This window comes from Centroberyx affinis, unplaced genomic scaffold, assembly GCF_046629955.1.
Source record: "Centroberyx affinis isolate AG114_WGS23_722 - 3 ecotype Tasmania unplaced genomic scaffold, CSIRO-AGI_Caff_v1 ptg000111l_1, whole genome shotgun sequence".
NCBI lineage: Eukaryota > Metazoa > Chordata > Actinopteri > Beryciformes > Berycidae > Centroberyx > Centroberyx affinis.
The window spans coordinates 48,838-68,529 of record NW_027278813.1 but is presented as its reverse complement, the minus strand read 5'-3'; the positions used below and the strand labels follow the sequence as shown (position 1 = coordinate 68,529).

The 19,692-nt window shown below is 45.0% G+C and overlaps 1 protein-coding gene across 1 annotated transcript in view; it reads right to left on the bottom strand.

The window, feature by feature from the left end:
- The window catches only part of LOC139649991 (neural-cadherin), a 67,908-nt gene that overhangs the window by 38,086 nt on the left and 10,130 nt on the right, over nucleotides 1-19,692 (bottom strand). Inside the window, exons 2-7 of the mRNA XM_071526516.1 lie at nucleotides 11,158-11,355; nucleotides 8,954-9,179; nucleotides 7,292-7,496; nucleotides 5,569-5,680; nucleotides 3,868-4,117; nucleotides 1,085-1,227 (exon numbers count right to left, since the gene is read on the bottom strand). Of these exons, the coding sequence (XP_071382617.1) occupies nucleotides 1,085-1,227; nucleotides 3,868-4,117; nucleotides 5,569-5,680; nucleotides 7,292-7,496; nucleotides 8,954-9,179; nucleotides 11,158-11,355 (1,134 nt within the window). The remainder of the gene's footprint in view (nucleotides 1-1,084; nucleotides 1,228-3,867; nucleotides 4,118-5,568; nucleotides 5,681-7,291; nucleotides 7,497-8,953; nucleotides 9,180-11,157; nucleotides 11,356-19,692) is intronic.

Genomic DNA, 19,692 nt, shown 5'->3' with positions numbered 1-19,692 from the left:
TGTTCATGTAACAGTCGAGATAAAAGGTGGGATAAAAGGAGGCAGCATCTGAGTCAACATCTTTCCTGTCAACAGACATACAAAAACATCAGAGGTTGCAGGATGAGCAAGCAGCCTGTGATGTGGGGAAACCCATTGAAGTGAGAGCATGGGGAGGGTTTTTTTTATATTCTCTTGTTGTGTTTCTATTCATCTCTTTCAATGCTCTTGATTAAAGACACCACAGCATGCTGATACACCCAGATGCGAGTGCCTGACTCTACTCTATTCCCATTTACTTGTGATTTCCGTTGCCCACGGAGGAGAGAAGGGCCTCAGCTCCTAATGACAATGCGTGACACTAACTGCACTGCGCCACTACATTGAAATAAGTGAATGGTGCGATGTACACAGTGATTCTCCCGGCTTAAATGTCAACCTTGTTTACAAATGTGACACGAGCTGTAGCAGTTATTCAATGAGCCAGCACTTCATGTAAAGTGGGAAGGCACATCGTAGGCTTCCTGCACCCGAACAATATTACCCTTCGCATTTTCTTGCTCTGAAGATACACAGAAAGGCAGCAAAGGAACATAAGAGGACTACACAAAAGATAGAGGAGCTGGCAGAGTGCAGGCTGAAGATTGTGAGCTATGATAGAGCGGTTGTTGTGAAATTGAATTGAAAGGGTTGGTTGACAAATGTCACAGTGTCTGACAAATGTGCCACTGGTTTCGGATCAAAGGGTAAATAAAAAAGATAAACTGTGCAGTCACCAGAGCTCGGGAGCTCAGAAACAAGGAACATTCCTCTCTGTACCTGCCAAAAGAAAAAGCCCGCTGTGGAAAAATTCCCCAATAACATCAGCGTTTGTATTTATGACCCCAATAATAGAAACAGCGCCGCTCGTATTGAAATTACCGCTTTTAATATCAACTTTCAATATCTTTCCAGATTGACTTTGAAAGTAGAGGGCATTCACTGCGCACACACTGTATAGCGGGATTATATTAGAGAAAATTGAATGTGTGATTTGAGGGAAAGCCTGTCAATTAGAGTGAGAGCTGCAAATGTAAAGCCTGACTGGCAAATTAAAAAGTATCACCTTTCTGGCTGTCAATGACAAAATTGCCCTCTTCGTTGCCTGCTGTTATTGAGTAGATTATTCCGTCGCCATCTGGGTCTTTGGCCAGTACTGTGGCGACGAGGGTGTTGGGGCCGGCGTCCTCCGAAACAAAGGTTCGATATCTGCAAAGAGGTGCGATAGATATCAGCGATAGAGACACGCACACACGCATATTCTCACACACACAAGAGAAGCATCATTCACACAGTTCAAAGCATCAGCAGGCTGATTAGACTTATGGTTGTGGCTTTTCCTTGTCACTATGATTTAACCCGGCCTCTTAGCTGGCCGGCCCAGAGACAAACGATAATGTCTACTGGGATGTTGAAGTCATTGAACAAATGGTCCTTCCGCACTCTGGGCCATTTGATCCAGTGCCTTTTAAAATGTCAACAGTGATTTGCTTGCTCTGTGGCGTTGGGCACTGAGATACCCGGCACAGAGACACAAGAGACTGATATACCGCTGTGGTACGCTGCACAAAGGGGCGGAGATGAACTGTGTGACTTAGAGGGCCACGGGATGAAGAGAAATGGCAACAGAACGAGGAAGAGATGGAGAGAGGAATAGGTGACGGAGGAGAGCAAGCCTGGCACTGAAATGACAGGTAAAGTGATATGTGGGAGGGAGAGAGAGAGAGAGAGAGAGGAGCAGGGGAAAAGAGCAAGGCAGATAGACGGAAAGGAGTAGGATGTAAGAGGAGGGTGGTGTTCGGAGAGAGTTTGAGTTGATTCGTCAGCAGAACTCATCCCCTGCAAGATTTTGTGCTGTATCCTCTTCTAGTGTGTGTGTGTGTGTGTGTGTGTGTGTGTGTGTGCAAGTATGCGTGTCTATGGCGGGGGTGTCAGTGTCTGTGGCAAGGAGTCAGAGGTGATTGATGGTTTACAGAAGAACGCTGATGGGTGATTCATCTCCGCCAGCCGTGGCAGTCTCGGTGGCAACATGAGTGACCTGTAATCTGTCACCCGGCTCAGAGGCCACCTCTCCGCAGCGCTGTGGGATGAGACATATATACTCCCTCCTCTCCTCTCCTCCCCGCAGCAGCTCCCTACATCTCACTGAGCTGTGAAGGCGGACTGTCTCACTCCAACAATAATTCAATAATTCCTTAAACATTGTAGCATCTGCTGGTCAACCTCTGTGCCTTCTATATAACTGTCTGTGCGCTGTCCTCCTCTGCCCTTAAAGCACTTCTCTCCATCTCAGCGAGCTACGAAGAGCAGCCCAAACTGACCCCACCTGGCAGCGCGCCTGCATATCTAGCTGCATATCTGTCTTCCGGTCTGGCAACGGTATTTGTCTGCCTGCCGACAGCCTTCTCTGTTCATCTGCATATCTGACTGCCTGTCTCCTGTCGGCTCGTCGTTTGTTATTCTCTCCCTTTTTGCCGACCCGTGTTTCAGTCTGTTCCTCTCTCCGCTTGCGTGTTCCTCTGCCTACGTCTCCGTCTTTCTGTCCGCCTGTCTGTCTGTTTGCACCCGCGTCCGTCCGCCCGCCGAGGCAGACACCCAAACAATAGAACGAGAGCGCGCAACAGGGGTCTGCGGCGCTTCCTGTGAAGGTCGCTGACACTTGACTGACAGGACAAGAGGCTGACTCATTTGGGGGAATAAATGCGGCGGAGCAGCTGTGACAGTTGCTGCCCACCCACTCACTCAGCTTTGCCAGAAAGACTCTCCAGGACACAGTGGATTGCATCCCTGTGTCAATTTACTTCATACTTTTTCGGGAAAAGGCAGAAAATAACCCCAAGGAACCGTGTGCAGCTGCATGGTTTTACTACGATATTGAACAAGAGAAGCTATTAGCGAACCTCGAGGAGACACTGTGTAAGTAGCATTACTATACCAAAGGAGCAAAGTGTCACGCTGTGTTTGTGGCTAATTTATGAGAAGTGAGTAACAGATTGTATTAATGCCAGATGGCTGTGATTAACACCTCAAGTCATATGCACTGAGTTGCTCTTTGAATGGCCTTGTGCTACTACAGCCCCGCAAAAACAATCTGTGCAGAGTTTACGTGGTTGAGATAGCACTCCCAGCATTAGATGTTATGAGATGAATAGCCTGAAGGAAGGTGCTGTGTGATGTAACTACCTGCATGTCTGTGATGCAACTGCCTCTGTCTGCTCTGAGAGCAAAGCTTCACTGAGAATAAAACTGGCCAACTGGTGGATGAGAGATGTACCAATACCAGCAGCAGTTGTATTGTTTTTTTTAAGTTTGTATCAGGGGTTAAAGCAGGATTGTTTTCAGCCAGGATACCAGGAGCCTCCAAGATGGTGTGGCAGTAACTAACACTCACACACACTCACACACACTCACACACACACACACACACACACACACACACACAAACACACACAAACACACACAAACAAACACACACACACATACACAGACACTGACTGCTTTTTATAATAGCATATTGAGCTACTCACAGCACTATTGTGTCTTTTTGTGACTGGGCTATCCTTCTTTATATCTCGATATCATAATTCTCCAGATGCTATATAATATGTTTTGAGTCAATCAATATCAGTTTCAACGTTCTCTTGCAGATCACTTATTGGTCCTTATTCTGCTTTTTAAGGAGATATTATTTGTACACCCACTCTTTGATGGGTGATGAAAGGACTCCCAAATATATTCTAAATGAGAATGGCTGAGATCACCAGGAGAAATAATGGAGGAAATGGGGAATGAGGGAAAGGATTTTTAAGGGTGATTTGCGGTTTGGGGTGAAGAGAGAAATCTGCTCACACGGGCTGGGAGAACTCTGGGGCCTCGTCGTTGACGTTCGCCATCCTGACGCGCACGGTGGCGGTGCCCGAGTGAGGCTCTTCCCCGCTGTCCACCGCCATCACCACAAACTCGTACAGATGGTTGGGCCTCTCGTAGTCCAGCCGGCCCGCGGGGAAGATGGTCCCGTGGGGCGAAATGCTGAAGTCTGGGCTCAGGGTGTAATAGGTGAGCTCGGCGTTTAACCCGGAGTCACAGTCCGTGGCCAATACTGGCGAGAGGTAAAACAAATATCACACAAGAGCTACCCGTTAGCCAAATGAGCTGACGGCATTGGCTGATGAATATGTTGACATCTGTGCAGATCATTATCTCTTTATGGCCTTCCTAAACATGTAATAGATCATAGGCAGTGGCAGTTGCAATTAGCAGCGCACACACTGTACAGCGCCCTCCAGAATTATTACCATCCTTTGCAAAGATGAGCTTAGAAGACAGCAAAAAAGACCCAATACAAGTAATGAGTTGCATTTTGGGCTGAGAATGTTTGTAGAATTATTTTATTCAGGGGCAATTGCACAGAAAAAACTATATATTTGTTTCTAATGTGCGATAAGCTTTATTCTAAAAGACTGCCGCCACAAATATTGACACCCTTGGTTACAAAGCTAATTTAAGTCTGACTAAGTTTGCTGTTTGGTAAATTTCATTTCACTTAAACTCACTGCTTCAAGTACAGCCCCTCTAGCTCATAAGACTCCTGCATATTCCTTTGATGTGTATATTTCCTCTCTGTCAAGCATCAACTACCATGTATAGTTTGTATTACATGACTGATTAAATGTCAAGGTACTGAGGAAGTAAATTTGCCTGAAACTCCACCTGCACTACTGTTCCACCATACATCAAGATGGAGGTGCTTTAATTCAATATTACATTTAAGATTACTTCTGGATTCTTTCCCATCAACTTCTGGGGGGGGAAGTGGATGTGAAAGCCTCATTATTAAGTATCCATCTGTATTTTTATGCCCAGTTGAACAGGGATTTTGCTCCCTTGGGGCCACAAAACTTTAACGTTTTATTAGTTAGCCATGTAGTCCACACTATCCCAGAGTTTTTGAAAAATTCTCAAAATCTTGCAAGAGTATCTCAGAGGAATACACCATGAATCTCATGATCCAGAGTCATATTTGAAACAGTTATACTGAATGCTTCTGAAGTGTAATTTTTCAAGCAGCAAACTTATGAAGACTTAGGAGGAAATTTTACTTGGTTTTGTAAGAAACAGTGACAAAACATTTTTAGAACAAAGGTTATCACACATTTGAAACCAACAGCTTTTCTGAACAAGTTCCTCTGATTAAAAGGCTTGTAGGCTTAGGTAATGTTCCTCATTACGCGTGGTGTTTATTTTTACAAACCTTATCATAACACAATGCATCAAAGCAAAAGCATGACATCTTCATAGCAGCTAGTATAAATGCAACAGTATAATTGGAACAGATCACAGAGAGTTATGTTAGTGCCTTTCAGCAGGCAAAGACGATGTTACAGGTCTACAAGCCAATAAAATGATTCCAAGTTTGCAGCCTTGGCTTTCTGCCGAGAATTAAAAGAAAGCTGTTGTATTTCTGTAGAAAAAAGTGACTTTTCTAATAGTTGCCTCTCCGTTTCAAAGAGAAACAGATGGATGTGAAATATGGGGTCAGAAGAGTCTCACCCTGCAGCAGGGACGTTGCCGTGGTTACGGTCTCAGGGACTCCATCCACGCTGTAGATGGACTGGAGGAATTCTGGGACACAATCATTCTCATCCGTTATCAACACCTGAACCTGATTAGCGGCAAGATGAGGTGATGAGAGGACAGGAGAGGGAGAGGAGAGGAGAGGAGAGGAGGGGAGAGGAGAGGAGAGGAGAGGAGAGGAGAGGAGAGGAGAGGAGAGGAGGGGAGAGGAGAGGAGAGGAGGGGAGGGGAGGGGAGGGGAGAGGAGAGGAGAGGAGAGGAGAGGAGAGGAGAGGAGAGGAGAGGAGAGGAGGGGAGGGGAGAGGAGAGGAGAGGAGAGGAGAGGAGAAGAATGGAGAGGGAGAGGAGAGGAGAGGAGAGGAGAGGAGAGGAGAGGAGAGGAGAGGAGAGGAGAGGAGAGGAGAGGAGAGGAGAGGTAGAGGGAGAGGAGAGGAGTGGAGAGGTAGAGGGAGAGGAGAGGAGTGGAGAGGTGAGGAAGAGGAGAGGAGAGGAGAGGAGAGGAGAGGAGAGGAGAGGAGAGGAGAGGAGAGGAGAGGAGAGAAGAGGAGAGGAGAGGAGAGGAGAATACAAAATCAGCGTAGAAGAATACAAAATTAGCATCTCTTTAATAACCCTTAAATCCAGGAGACAGCCGCGGGAAATTCTCTGTACAGGAGGCTGACCTCAAAACTTAATCTAAATTGCATTTTATAGTTTCTCAAGTTGCCAGTTCAACACATCCTTTATCTTCCGCTTCATGATTTTCCTGAGTCAAAAATAGAAATGTTCTGAGCATGTGATGTGTGTGCCTCACTGTGTGTGTTTTCGACAAAGGCCCTTAGCCGCCCTCCGCCCTACAAGCTCCCTGTCACCACTGTGTGTAAAGTGTGAAGTGACAGCTGAGTAATAGTCCTGAAATAGCTGGGATAGGGTTCCCAGGCCCACACTCTCCATCCACTGGTCCAGAGATATTCAGCTGAGCAGAAAGAGATTTTGCCTGCTAAATCTGTGGTGTGAAATAAGTGCCTGACATGATAACTGGGTAACAAAATCTTTGAATTAATAATTTAAGACACTGAATACATGAACAGTTTAACGAGAAATAGTCTCTTTAGTGAATAAAGTTTTAGGATTATGAGTTCTCATGCCAAGTGCCTCAGAGTGTGTTGTATATTTTACACGGTGCGTCTCCAGATCTCACACTCCAGATCTTACGAAAGCACTTACTGAGACACAGAGACGAAAGGGTGGAAACAAAGCAAAAAAACAAAAAAAACAACAAAAAAAACACCATCATTTGGGCCCATGGTCCACTTGTTAACTTTTCAAAACCAGTCAACCATGCGTTTCCTGCAGACAGTTACAAACTCTGCTGCCTCTCTATTGTGGTTCACTCAAAGCATCGCGGTGCCAACAGGTCAGCGCTGAGATCAGATCATTCCAGTTAATGCTGTCTTCTCTGGCGATATCTGAGCCGCGTAGCATTTAGGTGTAATTGGCCTGTCAGAGAGCTTTGTGAGAGTCCAGCAGGATAGCATCACACCACCGAGCTCCACAACAAAGCGGATTTCCATTCCGTAAATTCTTACATGACTGATTCAGTAATAAAACATCATAGTGAACCTCGGCTCTGCTCACCTTGGATTGGTTGACACGAGTGATTAAGCTCTTAACGCGGCTCATTGACACTCTCTCTGTCACTTATTATAATTAAACTAACCTCTATGGCGGCGCTCAGGCTGCCGGGCTCCTCGCTGGCCCGCACCATCAGCAGGTAGCGCCGCTGGTCGCTCTCGTAGTCCAGGGTGCGGGTCAGGCTGATCTCTCCGGTCTCCTGCCGGATGCTGAACAGGCTGCTGGGATTGATCAACAGGCTGTAGCTGATTGGCTGCTTCTGGAAGGAAATGGCCAACACCACCAGGAAGCTGCGGGACGAAGCGGTTTAATCAGGCGGCGCTGTGGGGTTAATGATGTAAAAAAAAAGGGAAAACTGCACACCCACAGCAGTCTGTTCTCCGTGTTGTAATGGAATCAATTACTGTATGGTCAATTGGTCAAGTGTTGAAAACGTGTTCAATCAATACTAGTAATTCTGTGTAGTAATGTGGTACTATTATGCTGTTATATTTGTGTTGTTATGGGTAAGAGTTTGCTTTGCCTAATGGTGTGCTTGAAAGCATTATTATTATGTGGATTTATGCTTGAGTGCACTAGTGTGACAAGATGAGTATTCAGCACATCAGCAAGTTTCAATAGGTAGCCGCAACACCAAAGTAGAGTGTGTGCATTTGCATGTGTACACATTAGCTGCGATACTTGACTGTTCAACTCTTTGTTCACCCCCCCCCCCCCCCCCCCGTCTCCACCACCCAACCTCCACCCAACTAATGACTGCTTGTAGAACTTCACTTATTAGTCATTATTGCTTCAGAGCTTCACGATTCAAGTAACAACAATAAAAATTCCTCCAATTAACACGACACATGGTTATAATCCCTTGACCCACCTCCAGCTTTCATTATTCATTAGCCTTAGAGAACCTTCCGTCTTGTGAAATAACATAAAAAAACATAATTTTTTCCAGCAACTACAGAGAAGCACTAATAGCACTAATGGTAGTAAACAATGCAAATATATATCTTTACAAATAGAAAAAATGTATTGGAAGATGACAAATAATTGTTAAATTCAATATTACAGTACAATTTACAGAAATCACGGCACAGTTGATGGGGCGCACAGCATGAGCGTAGGAAGGGAACTACTTTGAAATTGATATTATAATAATAAATAAAACTGCACCCTGTCGCTCCTAGCACAGCGCACGGCATGAGCGCACAGGAGGGAAATGACTTTGAATACAAAAACAACCGTAACAGCGCTCTGCCACAGTGTGCCGCCCCTAGCCACCTGCCGCTCTAGGCCATTGACCGCCACTGGGTGTGCGAAGTCATGGCTGTATGCATTTAAGTTTTTAATGTCACAAACACAGTTGAATATAGAATATTGTATATGCATATCATCACTTGTATCTCCAAAATGTCAACTTTAAAGGAACTAAGAAAAACAGCCTTGTTTTCAGCTTGACCGCCATGCATTTTTGACTTTATCCAATGGGATCTGAAAGGGTTTCAAAAGCACGAGTCTCGTAGGATTTTCTCAACCCATAGAAGAGCATGTAATCCTTCAGTTGGAGAGAAAACATGAAAATCACCAAAAGTTACAAGGTTTCCCCGGGACAACAGCGATATGTAAGAAACAGAATGTGTTTGTGTGATTAAGTGAATGACTGAGTGACTGATTGTATGCAAACATACATTCATCCCTGCTTAAGTGTGTGTCCTTGCCTGTGTGTATGGACATGAGCATGTGCAGTACTCACGGCTGTCCTTCGGGCGTGTTCTCCGGTATGGAGATGGCGTAGGTGGTGTTGGTGAACTGCGGCGCTCTGGCTCCTGCCACCACAGAGAGCATGGCAGGGGCACTGCGGCTGCCCAGGCCGTCAAGGGCCACCACACTTAACAAGTACTCTCTGTCCCGCTGCAGCACCAGGCCCGTGGTCGCCACCTGGCCTGTCTTCTTGTCCACCACAAAGCAGCCGTCTCCTCCTACAGGGTGATACACATGACATTGTCCAACACAGGATCTGAACCCGTAAGAATATCCGATGATCTCAGCTTGAGCACTAACTCAGAACTGTTATTCAGATGTTAAAGGGAAGTCGGTGATTCTATTTTTATCGAGCAGGTGTCTCCCATTGAAGGCATTTTGCTCAATAAAGCCCACAACATCTCAAGACGTTTCATCATTGTCATTCAAGTTCAAGTTGCCATGTACACTCATTCTTTCCATGCAATGCTTTATTTTCATACTATTGTCAAGGCTCTTGCCATATGAATAGCTTGGATAGTACTAGAACCATTTTTGTTTTCTATTAAAACCCTTTAGGAAAGGTTATTATGCCATATGGATATGCCAAAAGTTTGAGCAGGTTTCATCATGCTCATACAGTTCACATACAATACACTATTGTGCTATAGAATAAAATAAAAGCAATGCATGACATGTTACAAAACAACTGTATTAATACAGTTCCAACATACTGTATATTATTATATGTAGGAACACAGCATTTTGTATTTTTTATCTTGGCAGTATGGTAGACATTCAATAGTGAGATCAAGCTGAATTTCAGCCTGCGTCATCAATAGCTATCTCCAAAGGCAGATACGTAATGAGTTAATTATTATGAATTATGAATTATTCTCTGTCAAACAGGGAAAAATCATTTTCATCTGTTGGTGTTTCAAACTATCAAATAAAAACCGCTAAAGAAACATTTGGTTCAGTATAGAACTACCAGGCCATCTTTTATTTAGAACGTGGAGAGGAAAGGAAAACTGACTCTACCGATGTTTTATTAATATTACAACATATGCACTTGTGTCCATGATCTATAATACATTTTATTCTCCACACAAAGGCAAACAAAGAAACACTGAGCTCTCCAAAGGTCATAGGTAAAAAGCTTATTCATCGAACAGCAAATATTACCATCTTATTCACCAATCATAACACAGCAGGCTCTGCATGTGCTGTAAATACTAAAGAACAAGGTAAGGCTATATAAGCCAAACCTCTCTCACTGAGAGAGAGGTCAGCTACTCTCATCCTCTTTACATGTTTAAAGTTAAGCACAGGATATATTTGAACAGGAGGATTAGATAAAATATATTTAAAATTTATAAAATATAAATTTGTTCTGGAATACTTTGAAGGTGGATTATTTTTTTGTTTAGCTTGTACTCTCTGTACCAGTTGAACCTTACTGCCTACAAGAGATCAGGCAGAAGGAGGACGGAGAAATCCACTAAAATTGTGGTAATTGTGGTTTAATTCACATCAGGGGGAAGGGGGGTGGACTAATGCGGGTCAGAGGAACGTCACTGGCGGAGTGTAAACCCCCAAGAGCGAGATTAGCACAACCCCCCGTCTCTGACATGGCAATAAACCTCTATCCCATCAACCACCAGGGGGTCCACTACTACTATGGCAGACTTCCAACAGCCCACTCTGTGTGTTGGTGTGTGTGTGTGTGTGTGTGTGTGTTTCTCTGTGTGTGTATGAGACAGAGAGAGGCAAAGAGAGAAGCAGACACACACACAAGAGTGCATGATGAGTGCATACACAAATGTGTGAAAGCCCCTGGCTGTCTGTGAGTGTGCGTGTGCGTGTGTGTGTGTGTGTGTGTATGAGAGTATGTGTGTGTGTGAGAGAGAGAGACAGAGAGAGAGAGAGAGAGAGAGACAGAGAGACAGAAGCAGAGAGAGACGGGCAGAGAGACAGGTAAACTAATAGAGAGATGCATAGAGTGTATGAGTGCATGAATGAACGTGCGGCTGCCTGTGGCTGCCTGTCGGAGCGACTGTCAGTCTGGCTGTGTTTATATCCAGGAATCCATAGTCTGCCAGCCTATTTTAGTAAGAGAGGAAGAAGTAGAAGAAGTATTCCACCTGTATACAACTCCCTTCATCTCCATCTCGTGTGTGTGTGTGTGTGTTTATGTACGAATACCAGAAACCTTACCATCAGACAGAAAGTACTGCACCTCCCCGCTGTCGCCCTCGTCCCCGTCGCGAGCCTGGAGCTGGTAGACCAGCGTTCCCGGAGGAGCCTCGGGGGAGACTACAGCCAGGTAGGGGTACGGCTCCATGTTCCACTCAGGGACGTTGTCATTGACATCGGTGATCTTCAGCTTCACCTTGTTCAGGTACCAGTCTGGGCCTGGGGGATAGTACAGAGATAGTGACGGCGCTGTGGTTTCCGAAAGTGACAGCTGTCATGTAACTGTGTGGGTAGAAGGGAGACAAGCAGCCAGGGGAACCCAAAGCGGAGACAGGCGGCAAGTCAACCGAGGGTACCGAGGGGAGGCTTGTGAGATATGAACCAGCTACAGTAGATGAAAAAAACCTAATGCTGCAGGATCAGAATAAATCTGAATGCTTATTATATCCAGAATGTAGAGCAGATACCGACATATTGACTTATTCTCTTCTTTTTGGGCCCAGAGTGCTGGTCAAAGCCAATTGCAGCGCTATCTTAAAGTCGCATTTTACCAGCTATCTCTCTACTTTCTTTCCACGTTCCTTCCCTTTGTTACACAGCTGCCGGGCTTGCGAGATTATTGGAAGTGGGTGTCAGGGAGGCTGTCTGGGCGCGGGGTGGAGGTTGGTGGAGGTGATATGATCCATCCATCCTCCATCAGGGCTCCCATCCAGCCATCCAGACACCCAGGTTCCCGTGGGAGAGTGTCTCAGCCAGGGTCTCATCTAGCAAGTCTGTGTAAAGCCACCTTGATCTTCCCACAGGGGCCTAGAGATGATGCCTCATGACTGCAGGCATTTTGTCGCCTGCACACAACCTCACTGGAGTGAATAAGAAGATTCCTGGAATCCAATTACCAACTCTCTCACCCTGAGCTGGGCTAGACAGCAAGAGAGCACAGCAGTGCCCAAGGAGGGCTGGTGTACGACTGCATTACAGTTGCCGTGTCAGGAGCCCAGCGTGCCTTTAACTGGAACTGATAGCGGGGATCGTTATCCACATTATTTCAGTAAAGTACTGAGGAAACACGACGGCACAATCTAGCAACTTATGACAATAGAGCCAGCAAGGGGTAGATAAGACAAAGTGCACAAAAAACTACTGACACTGTTATGGCCCCAATCTAGGACACGTTTTGTATGGAATCTATTCCTGCAAAGTGGAACAAGTCACAGAATTGTGAGCTAAGTCACTATTTCTGCAGATATTGGCTGTGATCCAGTGTCAACACAGGATGAAGGAATGTCAGAGAGGCTGCCAACCAGTTCAGTAGACTGAGATCCACAGAGGCCATCTGCCACACCCAGGAGAAGAAGAACCCCCCCACTAGGACACACACACAAACACATAAACATACACAAACACAGATAAATACAAGCACAAGGATTTGACATGCAGGCCTGTCACGGTCACACCCACACACATGCTCACACACTTGACATGCACATGTCTCAGTCGCTCTCTCTCTCCTCTCTCTCTCTCTTTCTCACATACACACACACACACACACAGGTTAGTTACCTAAGGGATAAAAGTAACTATGGGTTTCAAATCCCATTATGTAACAGGTCTCCTGTGTTTGACCAGGGGCTATATATGTACTTTTTAATCCGAGACAAAAGCAGCAGGAGTTTCTGATGCATCCTTTCGCTACCTGAGGGTTGACTCAACAGATGTGCTCTGTCACTGTACAAAAAAAGCTGCCCTACTGGTTTCCCTAATCTTCCGTCTCTACAAAGTCTGTTATAGCCAATAATGAAAACTATATATCCTGAAATAAAGTCTTCAAAAAGAATGAATTGCAATCATAAATGTTTAACAGCACCTATGGTTTGCTCAGCTGGGTCTGACAGCAGAAAACAGATGCTGAGATCACCTTTCCTATTTCTTTTTAACTGGATTATAGTCCAGATACCCTGCATTTTGATGAAAAACACAGTGTTGCACTCTAGACTAGCTCTGGAGTGTTCATGACTGAAACACAATAGCCATAAAGTGTGTGACAGCTCCTAAAAGGATTGTTAGAGGGATAATAACAGAGGGAGGAAGAAGCTAGAGGAGAGAATTAATCTAGCTTTCTGCTCAGGCTTTAAAGTTGCTCTGTGGAGGGAAAAGTTCTGACTTGGATCCGGCGATAGCTCGTTTGGATAAATAGCCACTGTATCATGGGGGCAGAGAAACTAATCAATGCGCAGATGCTATCGCCGAAAATGTCGACAGCGGCAGTTTATGCGGTTTTAGCCAGACCATCCCGCTCCGTAAGAAGGAACAATCCTTTCGTGATGAATAATGGGAACGGATAAAGATTCTATTCCAAACTAGAGGGTTTTTAAAAGGCACTTAATCAAAGAGAAATCAAAGCTCCGCTACTTAACATTTAGTTGACTATCAAATCTTTGCGGGGAGTGGAGCACGCCACATGCCTTGCCTCCTGCTTGTTGGTGCTTTTCCCAGCCATGTCTCTGTGGTAATGGCAGCGATGATTTTACAAGGCTCCGTCTAATTAGCTCGTTACAGAGAGACTAATCAGAGCCAAGGCAGATAATTAGAGCCCATCAGCTCTAGAATGGTAATGAAGAATGTACTAGAGTGCGTGCGCGAGCGTGTGTGTGTGTGTGTGTGTGTGTGAGTAGGTGAGGGGACGTTTGAGTGAGTGAGTGTGTTTCGAGGCTGCGGACGCGTGCGATTTCTCTCTGATCCGGAGAATTAAATAAAGTACGGCTGCGAACGGGCGGCGAAACCTGACACTTCCCGCCGCACCTGACTGAGACAAGAGAGGTGATCAAATAACCGGGCAAGGCAGAGGCTCCCGGGCTCCACCGGATGGTTCAAAGTCTGATGTGTTTTCTGCAGCTCAGCCTGATGAAAAGCCGGTCTATACACTACAATCCCTTAAGGATAAGAGCATCTGCCGGATGACTAATATAATAATGTATCATAAAGAGGTGGATGAGAGGAGTATTCTGTGTGTGCTTAGCCAAGGCTCAGTGAGTACAATGAGTGTGGAGTGTGTGTGCATGTGTGCGTTGTGTGTTGTGTGCGTGTGTGTGTGTGTTCTATATCACTGCAAGCCATTCTGTTGATGTTTCCTGCTGTTAATCCTCTCCTTGGGTAGTTGCTATATAAAGCTGCTAAGTGGCTTGCCGGTGTTAAAGAAAAAAAAGTTGTCTCAAGTGCTGCTGTGCACATATACACTGCCCACAGTACAAGGACACTCAGTGTGTGTGGGAAGGGGATGAGAGGGAAACAGAAAGAGCGGGAGAGGCAGAGATGCAGAAACACAAATATATGCTATATACATACAGTATGTAGAAATCTAGAGAGAGAGAGAGAGGGAGAGAGAGAGAGGGAGCGGGAGAAGGAGGATGAGGGAGGGAATATGGTGTGATGCTTAGCCGACAATGTGAAATAATATTATAGAGACAAGAGCACAGGGGGAAACAAACAACAAACAGCACAGCACAACAATGGACTCCAGGAGCATCTGTGTTTACAAAGGAAACATACAGTAGCAAGAGCGCACAACACAAGAGGCGAAAATTTGAGATAGAAGATATAATTAAAATCAGGTTTGTTTTTTTTTCCTTATGGATCCCTTGTTGCACTTCCAGAGTCCAGCAAGGAGGGGAATTAAGATCCGAATATTCCAGCGTGGAATTAGACGAGCGCAAATTGCGTCTGCAAGCATAAATATCAATGGCCCGTGTGAGACGGGGAATTTCAGGGGTGCTTTTTTAGCAGCGAGTGAATGGAAAGTGAAAATCGGCTCAATGGGGGAGTAATAAGGTACATTAGCCAAATGTTTGCAGTGTTAAGGAGGCTCTATTCTGAGCCGCCCACCCCCTGCTCTCTGTGCTTAAAGCAGAGTGTGAAACCGTCAGCAGGAGATCAACACGCTGAAAGCACCAGGGACGGAAATCTATTAACTCAGGGATCCCTGCACTGCACACTCTGGACTCAGTGGCTCAGTATGACTGACATGCTAACCACACACACACACACACACACACACACACAATCTCAAATGGCAGACATTTCCACATTCTGCACATTTTAGCTCCATATTTCTATCTCTACAATAAATGCACATAGGACTGTTCCATTAAAGGGGCTTTTAGTAAGTCTATGATTTTTATTTAACCTCTATCTGCGACCAAGAAATTGCAACATGGACAGTTCACAGTGGCCTGTAATTGACATAGATAATAAAATCACACATTCATATTCAATAGAGGTGAGTGAGCTAGCTAATCAGTGCAGAGAGCCACCAGAAACTATATTATGATGCAAAATACTGCAATAATAATACTGTCATTTGTCTCATTTGCTTTTTTGGTCACCAGTCACTCGTTCCTAGCACTGTCCTCCACCGTTGAGCAGTTGAAAATGTGTGTGTGCGTGTGTGTGTGTGTGTGTGTGTGGGAGGGGGTGGGTGGGGTTGGCAGGCTGGAAAGTGAGTTTTTAAGCCAGGAATTTCAGCAAATGATGGCTGAGTCACTGGTACTGATCAGCAACCCCCTCAAGATACATTATAGCTATTTTGTGTGAGACTGTAAAAATCATACTTAATGCACCTTTAAGATCACCAGCTTAAAATCTGCCCATGTCTACGATGTATCCTCACATACTTAAAAACAACAAAGGGGAAGATTATGTCTAAACGCAGCAGCTGCCAGCTTTAATTTGCATTCCACCAAAATGTTTGGCTTTCTCTTGAGTCATGTGAGTCATGTTGTCATGGATTTTTTTTAGTCATGTTGATATATTCATGATACAAGTCACACACACACAAACAAGCCACTGTCATGAGAAGATATATGCTGTTACGGTTCGTTATATGTTGACAGAATTCAAATGGCGTTGTCGTTCTCAATGTCAGTGCTGAGAATTATTGCTGAAAGATTTTGTGCCTGACGTTTTGCAGCACGAGCCAAGACACAAACTCTCATCTTCTTCCATCTAGATGAAACTATTTCTCTTTCCCTCTCAGTGTCCTTCACAGACAAAGGACACATAATTGATTCCTTGACTTTGACGGTGGATAATCAATATTACGCTGACACGAAATGTCTGAAATTTTGCCTGAAAGTCTGGAATGTGTATTAATTCATGGCTCTGCCTATTGTACAAAAAATAAGGTTGTGTGTTTACATAAACTGATGTGAACATATTGTAACACTGACTCTCTAGTACCACGTAAGAGCCACATTTTTACAGATACATACGTGAGTCTCCTAACAGTTACAAAGTGCTGTAGAAATGAAACAAAACTTGGATGTTACCAAACCATCCGCTATAATAAAAGGAGCGGTCACGCTGCTGGCTCCATTAACACCCATGCAGCAGAAGAGAGCAAAAATCAGTGTAACAGTTATATTGTCAATATTAGCAACACAAATACAATTTGAACTATCAATACAACTTTCCACAAAAAAAAGACAATGCTATGGGCTTCAAAGTCCACTCGATGCTAAATACACCATCAAAGCCAATAGGACCCAGCACTCCCAACAAACAAATCAATATTATTTCTATGGCATAATGAGAGCAGTAACAAGTTAGCAGATGAATCCAATATAATGGAGTTTTCAGTTGTGTCTTAAAAGAAGATACAGCGTTGCTGATCGTATTTCCTCAGGCAAGTTGCTTTAAAGTTTAGAGGCCCCGATAGAAAATGCTTGATTGCCTTTTGTCTTTCATCTAGACTTTGAAACAGTCCAAATGGCTTTGTCTGTACGTCTGAGATTTCTGAAGATTGGGAGTTCATTAAAGTTCATAAAAAATAAGCTTGAAACAAGCCGCTTGTCACGTAAGAAGAAAACGTTAAGATTTGAAAATCAACAGGAAGCCAACACAAGGTAAAATGGGCGCTGGGCTGTATCAGCTCTCTTCTTCGCTCTAGTTAAAAGCCTTGCTGCTGCGCTCAACAAGCTGCAGACTAGAGGAGCTTTTGATGGGTAGGCGAAGATAAAAAACACATCTAGAGCTGTCTGCATGATAACACTTGAACAAAATTAGAGGGAAAATGACTGTGTGACCCAGCACTACATCTGCTGTACATCAGTGTTGTATCAGTAGTCAAGTATTGTATTTCTGTATTACAGTTGGTGAAGTACACTCTCTATCCTCAAATCTGTGATGGAAGATATGGCTCCCATCCAAAAGGACACCTACTGTAGAAATAGCCTTTTATACACTCAGTCATACATGCTGCACCCATCCACCCACCCACAAATGACATGAATGCTCAACAGCACACGTGCACACGCCGTCTCACAGTTCACAGCAGAGCACAGTTATTTAGAAACGTGGAAAAAGAACGTTGGTCTAAATGGGTTTGCACATTTCAAGATGGAATATTCCAGCAGAATCACTCAATCCTCTCTTCCTGCCCCTCGCTCCGGGCTTTCATTTTCCTGCCTGAGTCTGGAGTGTGTGTGTGTGTGTGCGCATATGCATGTGCACAAGCTCGTGTTTGGTGATCGAAATTGTATCGAATTGTGTGGTGTCTGTGCATTCATGTGCGCATGTGTATGTATGTATGTTTTGTATTGTGTACTCATGTGTAGCTGTGTCCATCTGTGTGTGTGTGTGTGTGTGTGTGTGTGTGTGAGTCTCCAGTAGTAAGCAGACTGTTAAGATGCTCGTATGCACTCCACCGTTCAGCTCACACTAGCCTGAGGTTTATTGGGAAGTGCAAGGAGTTCGAAGAAACACAATTAAACTAAAAAAAAACAACACACTATTCCTCTGGGAATGGTGAGTTTGAAGCACATGGGAGGAGAGGAGAGGACAGGAGAGGAGGAGAGGAGAGGAGAGGAGAGGAGAGGAGAGGAGAGGAGAGGAGAGGAGAGGAGAGATTAGAAGAGAGGAAATGGTGGATGCTGCCATGTTGCTCTCTTCCACTCTAAACAGGAAGGGGTACTGTTCATACCTGAGGCTTTCATTTGGTCATTAGTCTCTATCAGTACCCGTCTGTTAGTGTTAGTGTGTGTCAAAGAGCTATCTTTCTTTCTCTCTCTCTCCCTGGCTTGATGATGGAGAGGTAATTTCAGTTTTATGATGGTGTGACTCTAATGATGAGGATGGGAGAGCAGAGAGCATGTGAGGTTGGGAAAGAGAGTGAAAATAGTGTGTGTGTCTCTGTGTGTGCTTGTGTACATGCGTAAGTGCACATCTGTGCTTTTCTGTGTATGTGCACGTGTGTGTGTGTGTGTGTGTGTGTGTGGACACAAGCGGGATAGGGTCCAACTCCTACTGCTGTCCCCAACACTGAATGGGCCGTTAATGGAGAGTAATGAGGGAGTACTTTCATGGCAGATGTGCCCTCTCTGCAACTCTGTCTTGCCCCGAGACTGTAAAAGTGACCCAAGCGAGACATCAACAGTCAAGCAGCCGCTCCACGCTCTGATTAAACTCTGTGTGTGTTTCGGGAATTTAAATGGTTTGTTCACTAAGTTTGCCTCACGCTGCTGTACCCCTGAAAGTAACAGTAAGTATCATTTCGACACAGCACCTAGAGTCACATTAAATGACAAAAGCCCTGGCAGTGTCAGCCTGGCCCAAAATCTGTTAGAGGCCCATCTTCTTCACTGGAGTGTGAAATTATTTTAGCTCTCTGCTCATTATAGGATTTTAAAATGCATTATAGTTAGGGCTTTTATGGTGTGCCGCGGCATTAATTCAATTTGCCCCATTCACGCTTTCTTATTATCACGCTCGGTTCGAGCTACAGGGGGAGGAAGCTGCTGAGCAGTGCGCCCCGGCCTTATCTCTAAAGGATATAAACTAGACTACCCAGCTCAATCAGAGCCGGCCCGGACCGCTCCATCCATCCATCCATTCTTCCTCTCTCTCTCTCTCCCCCTCTCTCATCCCCTGATGCTGCCTGCTGTGGCGACCTCCATCCTTCTCTTCATCCTCCATCCCTCTTGCCATTTCCTTGTGAGTTGGTGATTGATGGGGGTTGTCCTGAGAGCCTTTTCGATATCTTTCCATAGGAACACACGTATATAGTCACACACACACACAACTCACGCACATGCAGAGACACACACACGCAAGCATCCACACACACCCACACTGACACGAAGAAAGACCGGGGCCAGGCAGAAGCAACAGAGGGAGCCGCGCAGGTTTAATGGGAAAACAAGCCACAGTGTATGGGTTAGACAGCGTTAATCTATCACTGGAACCAGAACCTGGGTCTGTGTTTGTTTATCACACCAGAGAAAGAGAGGGATTCTGGGAAGGCCCTATCCCTGTTTGCCTCCCCCTGTTATTGTTATAAAAGACAATAATGCCTTGAACATTGCAAATGTATTGCTGTGGAACAACTGCAGGTGAAAAGATTAGCATGGAGCAGTAGGCAGAGTGTGAGCGTGGGCTCCGGCTCTGACGACGCTTCCTCGGATGTGAACGCTGTGCGCATGCATGAATGCACACATGGATGTAATTCTGTCTGTCTCTTGTCTGTATCACACACACACGCACACACATACACAGACACACACACAC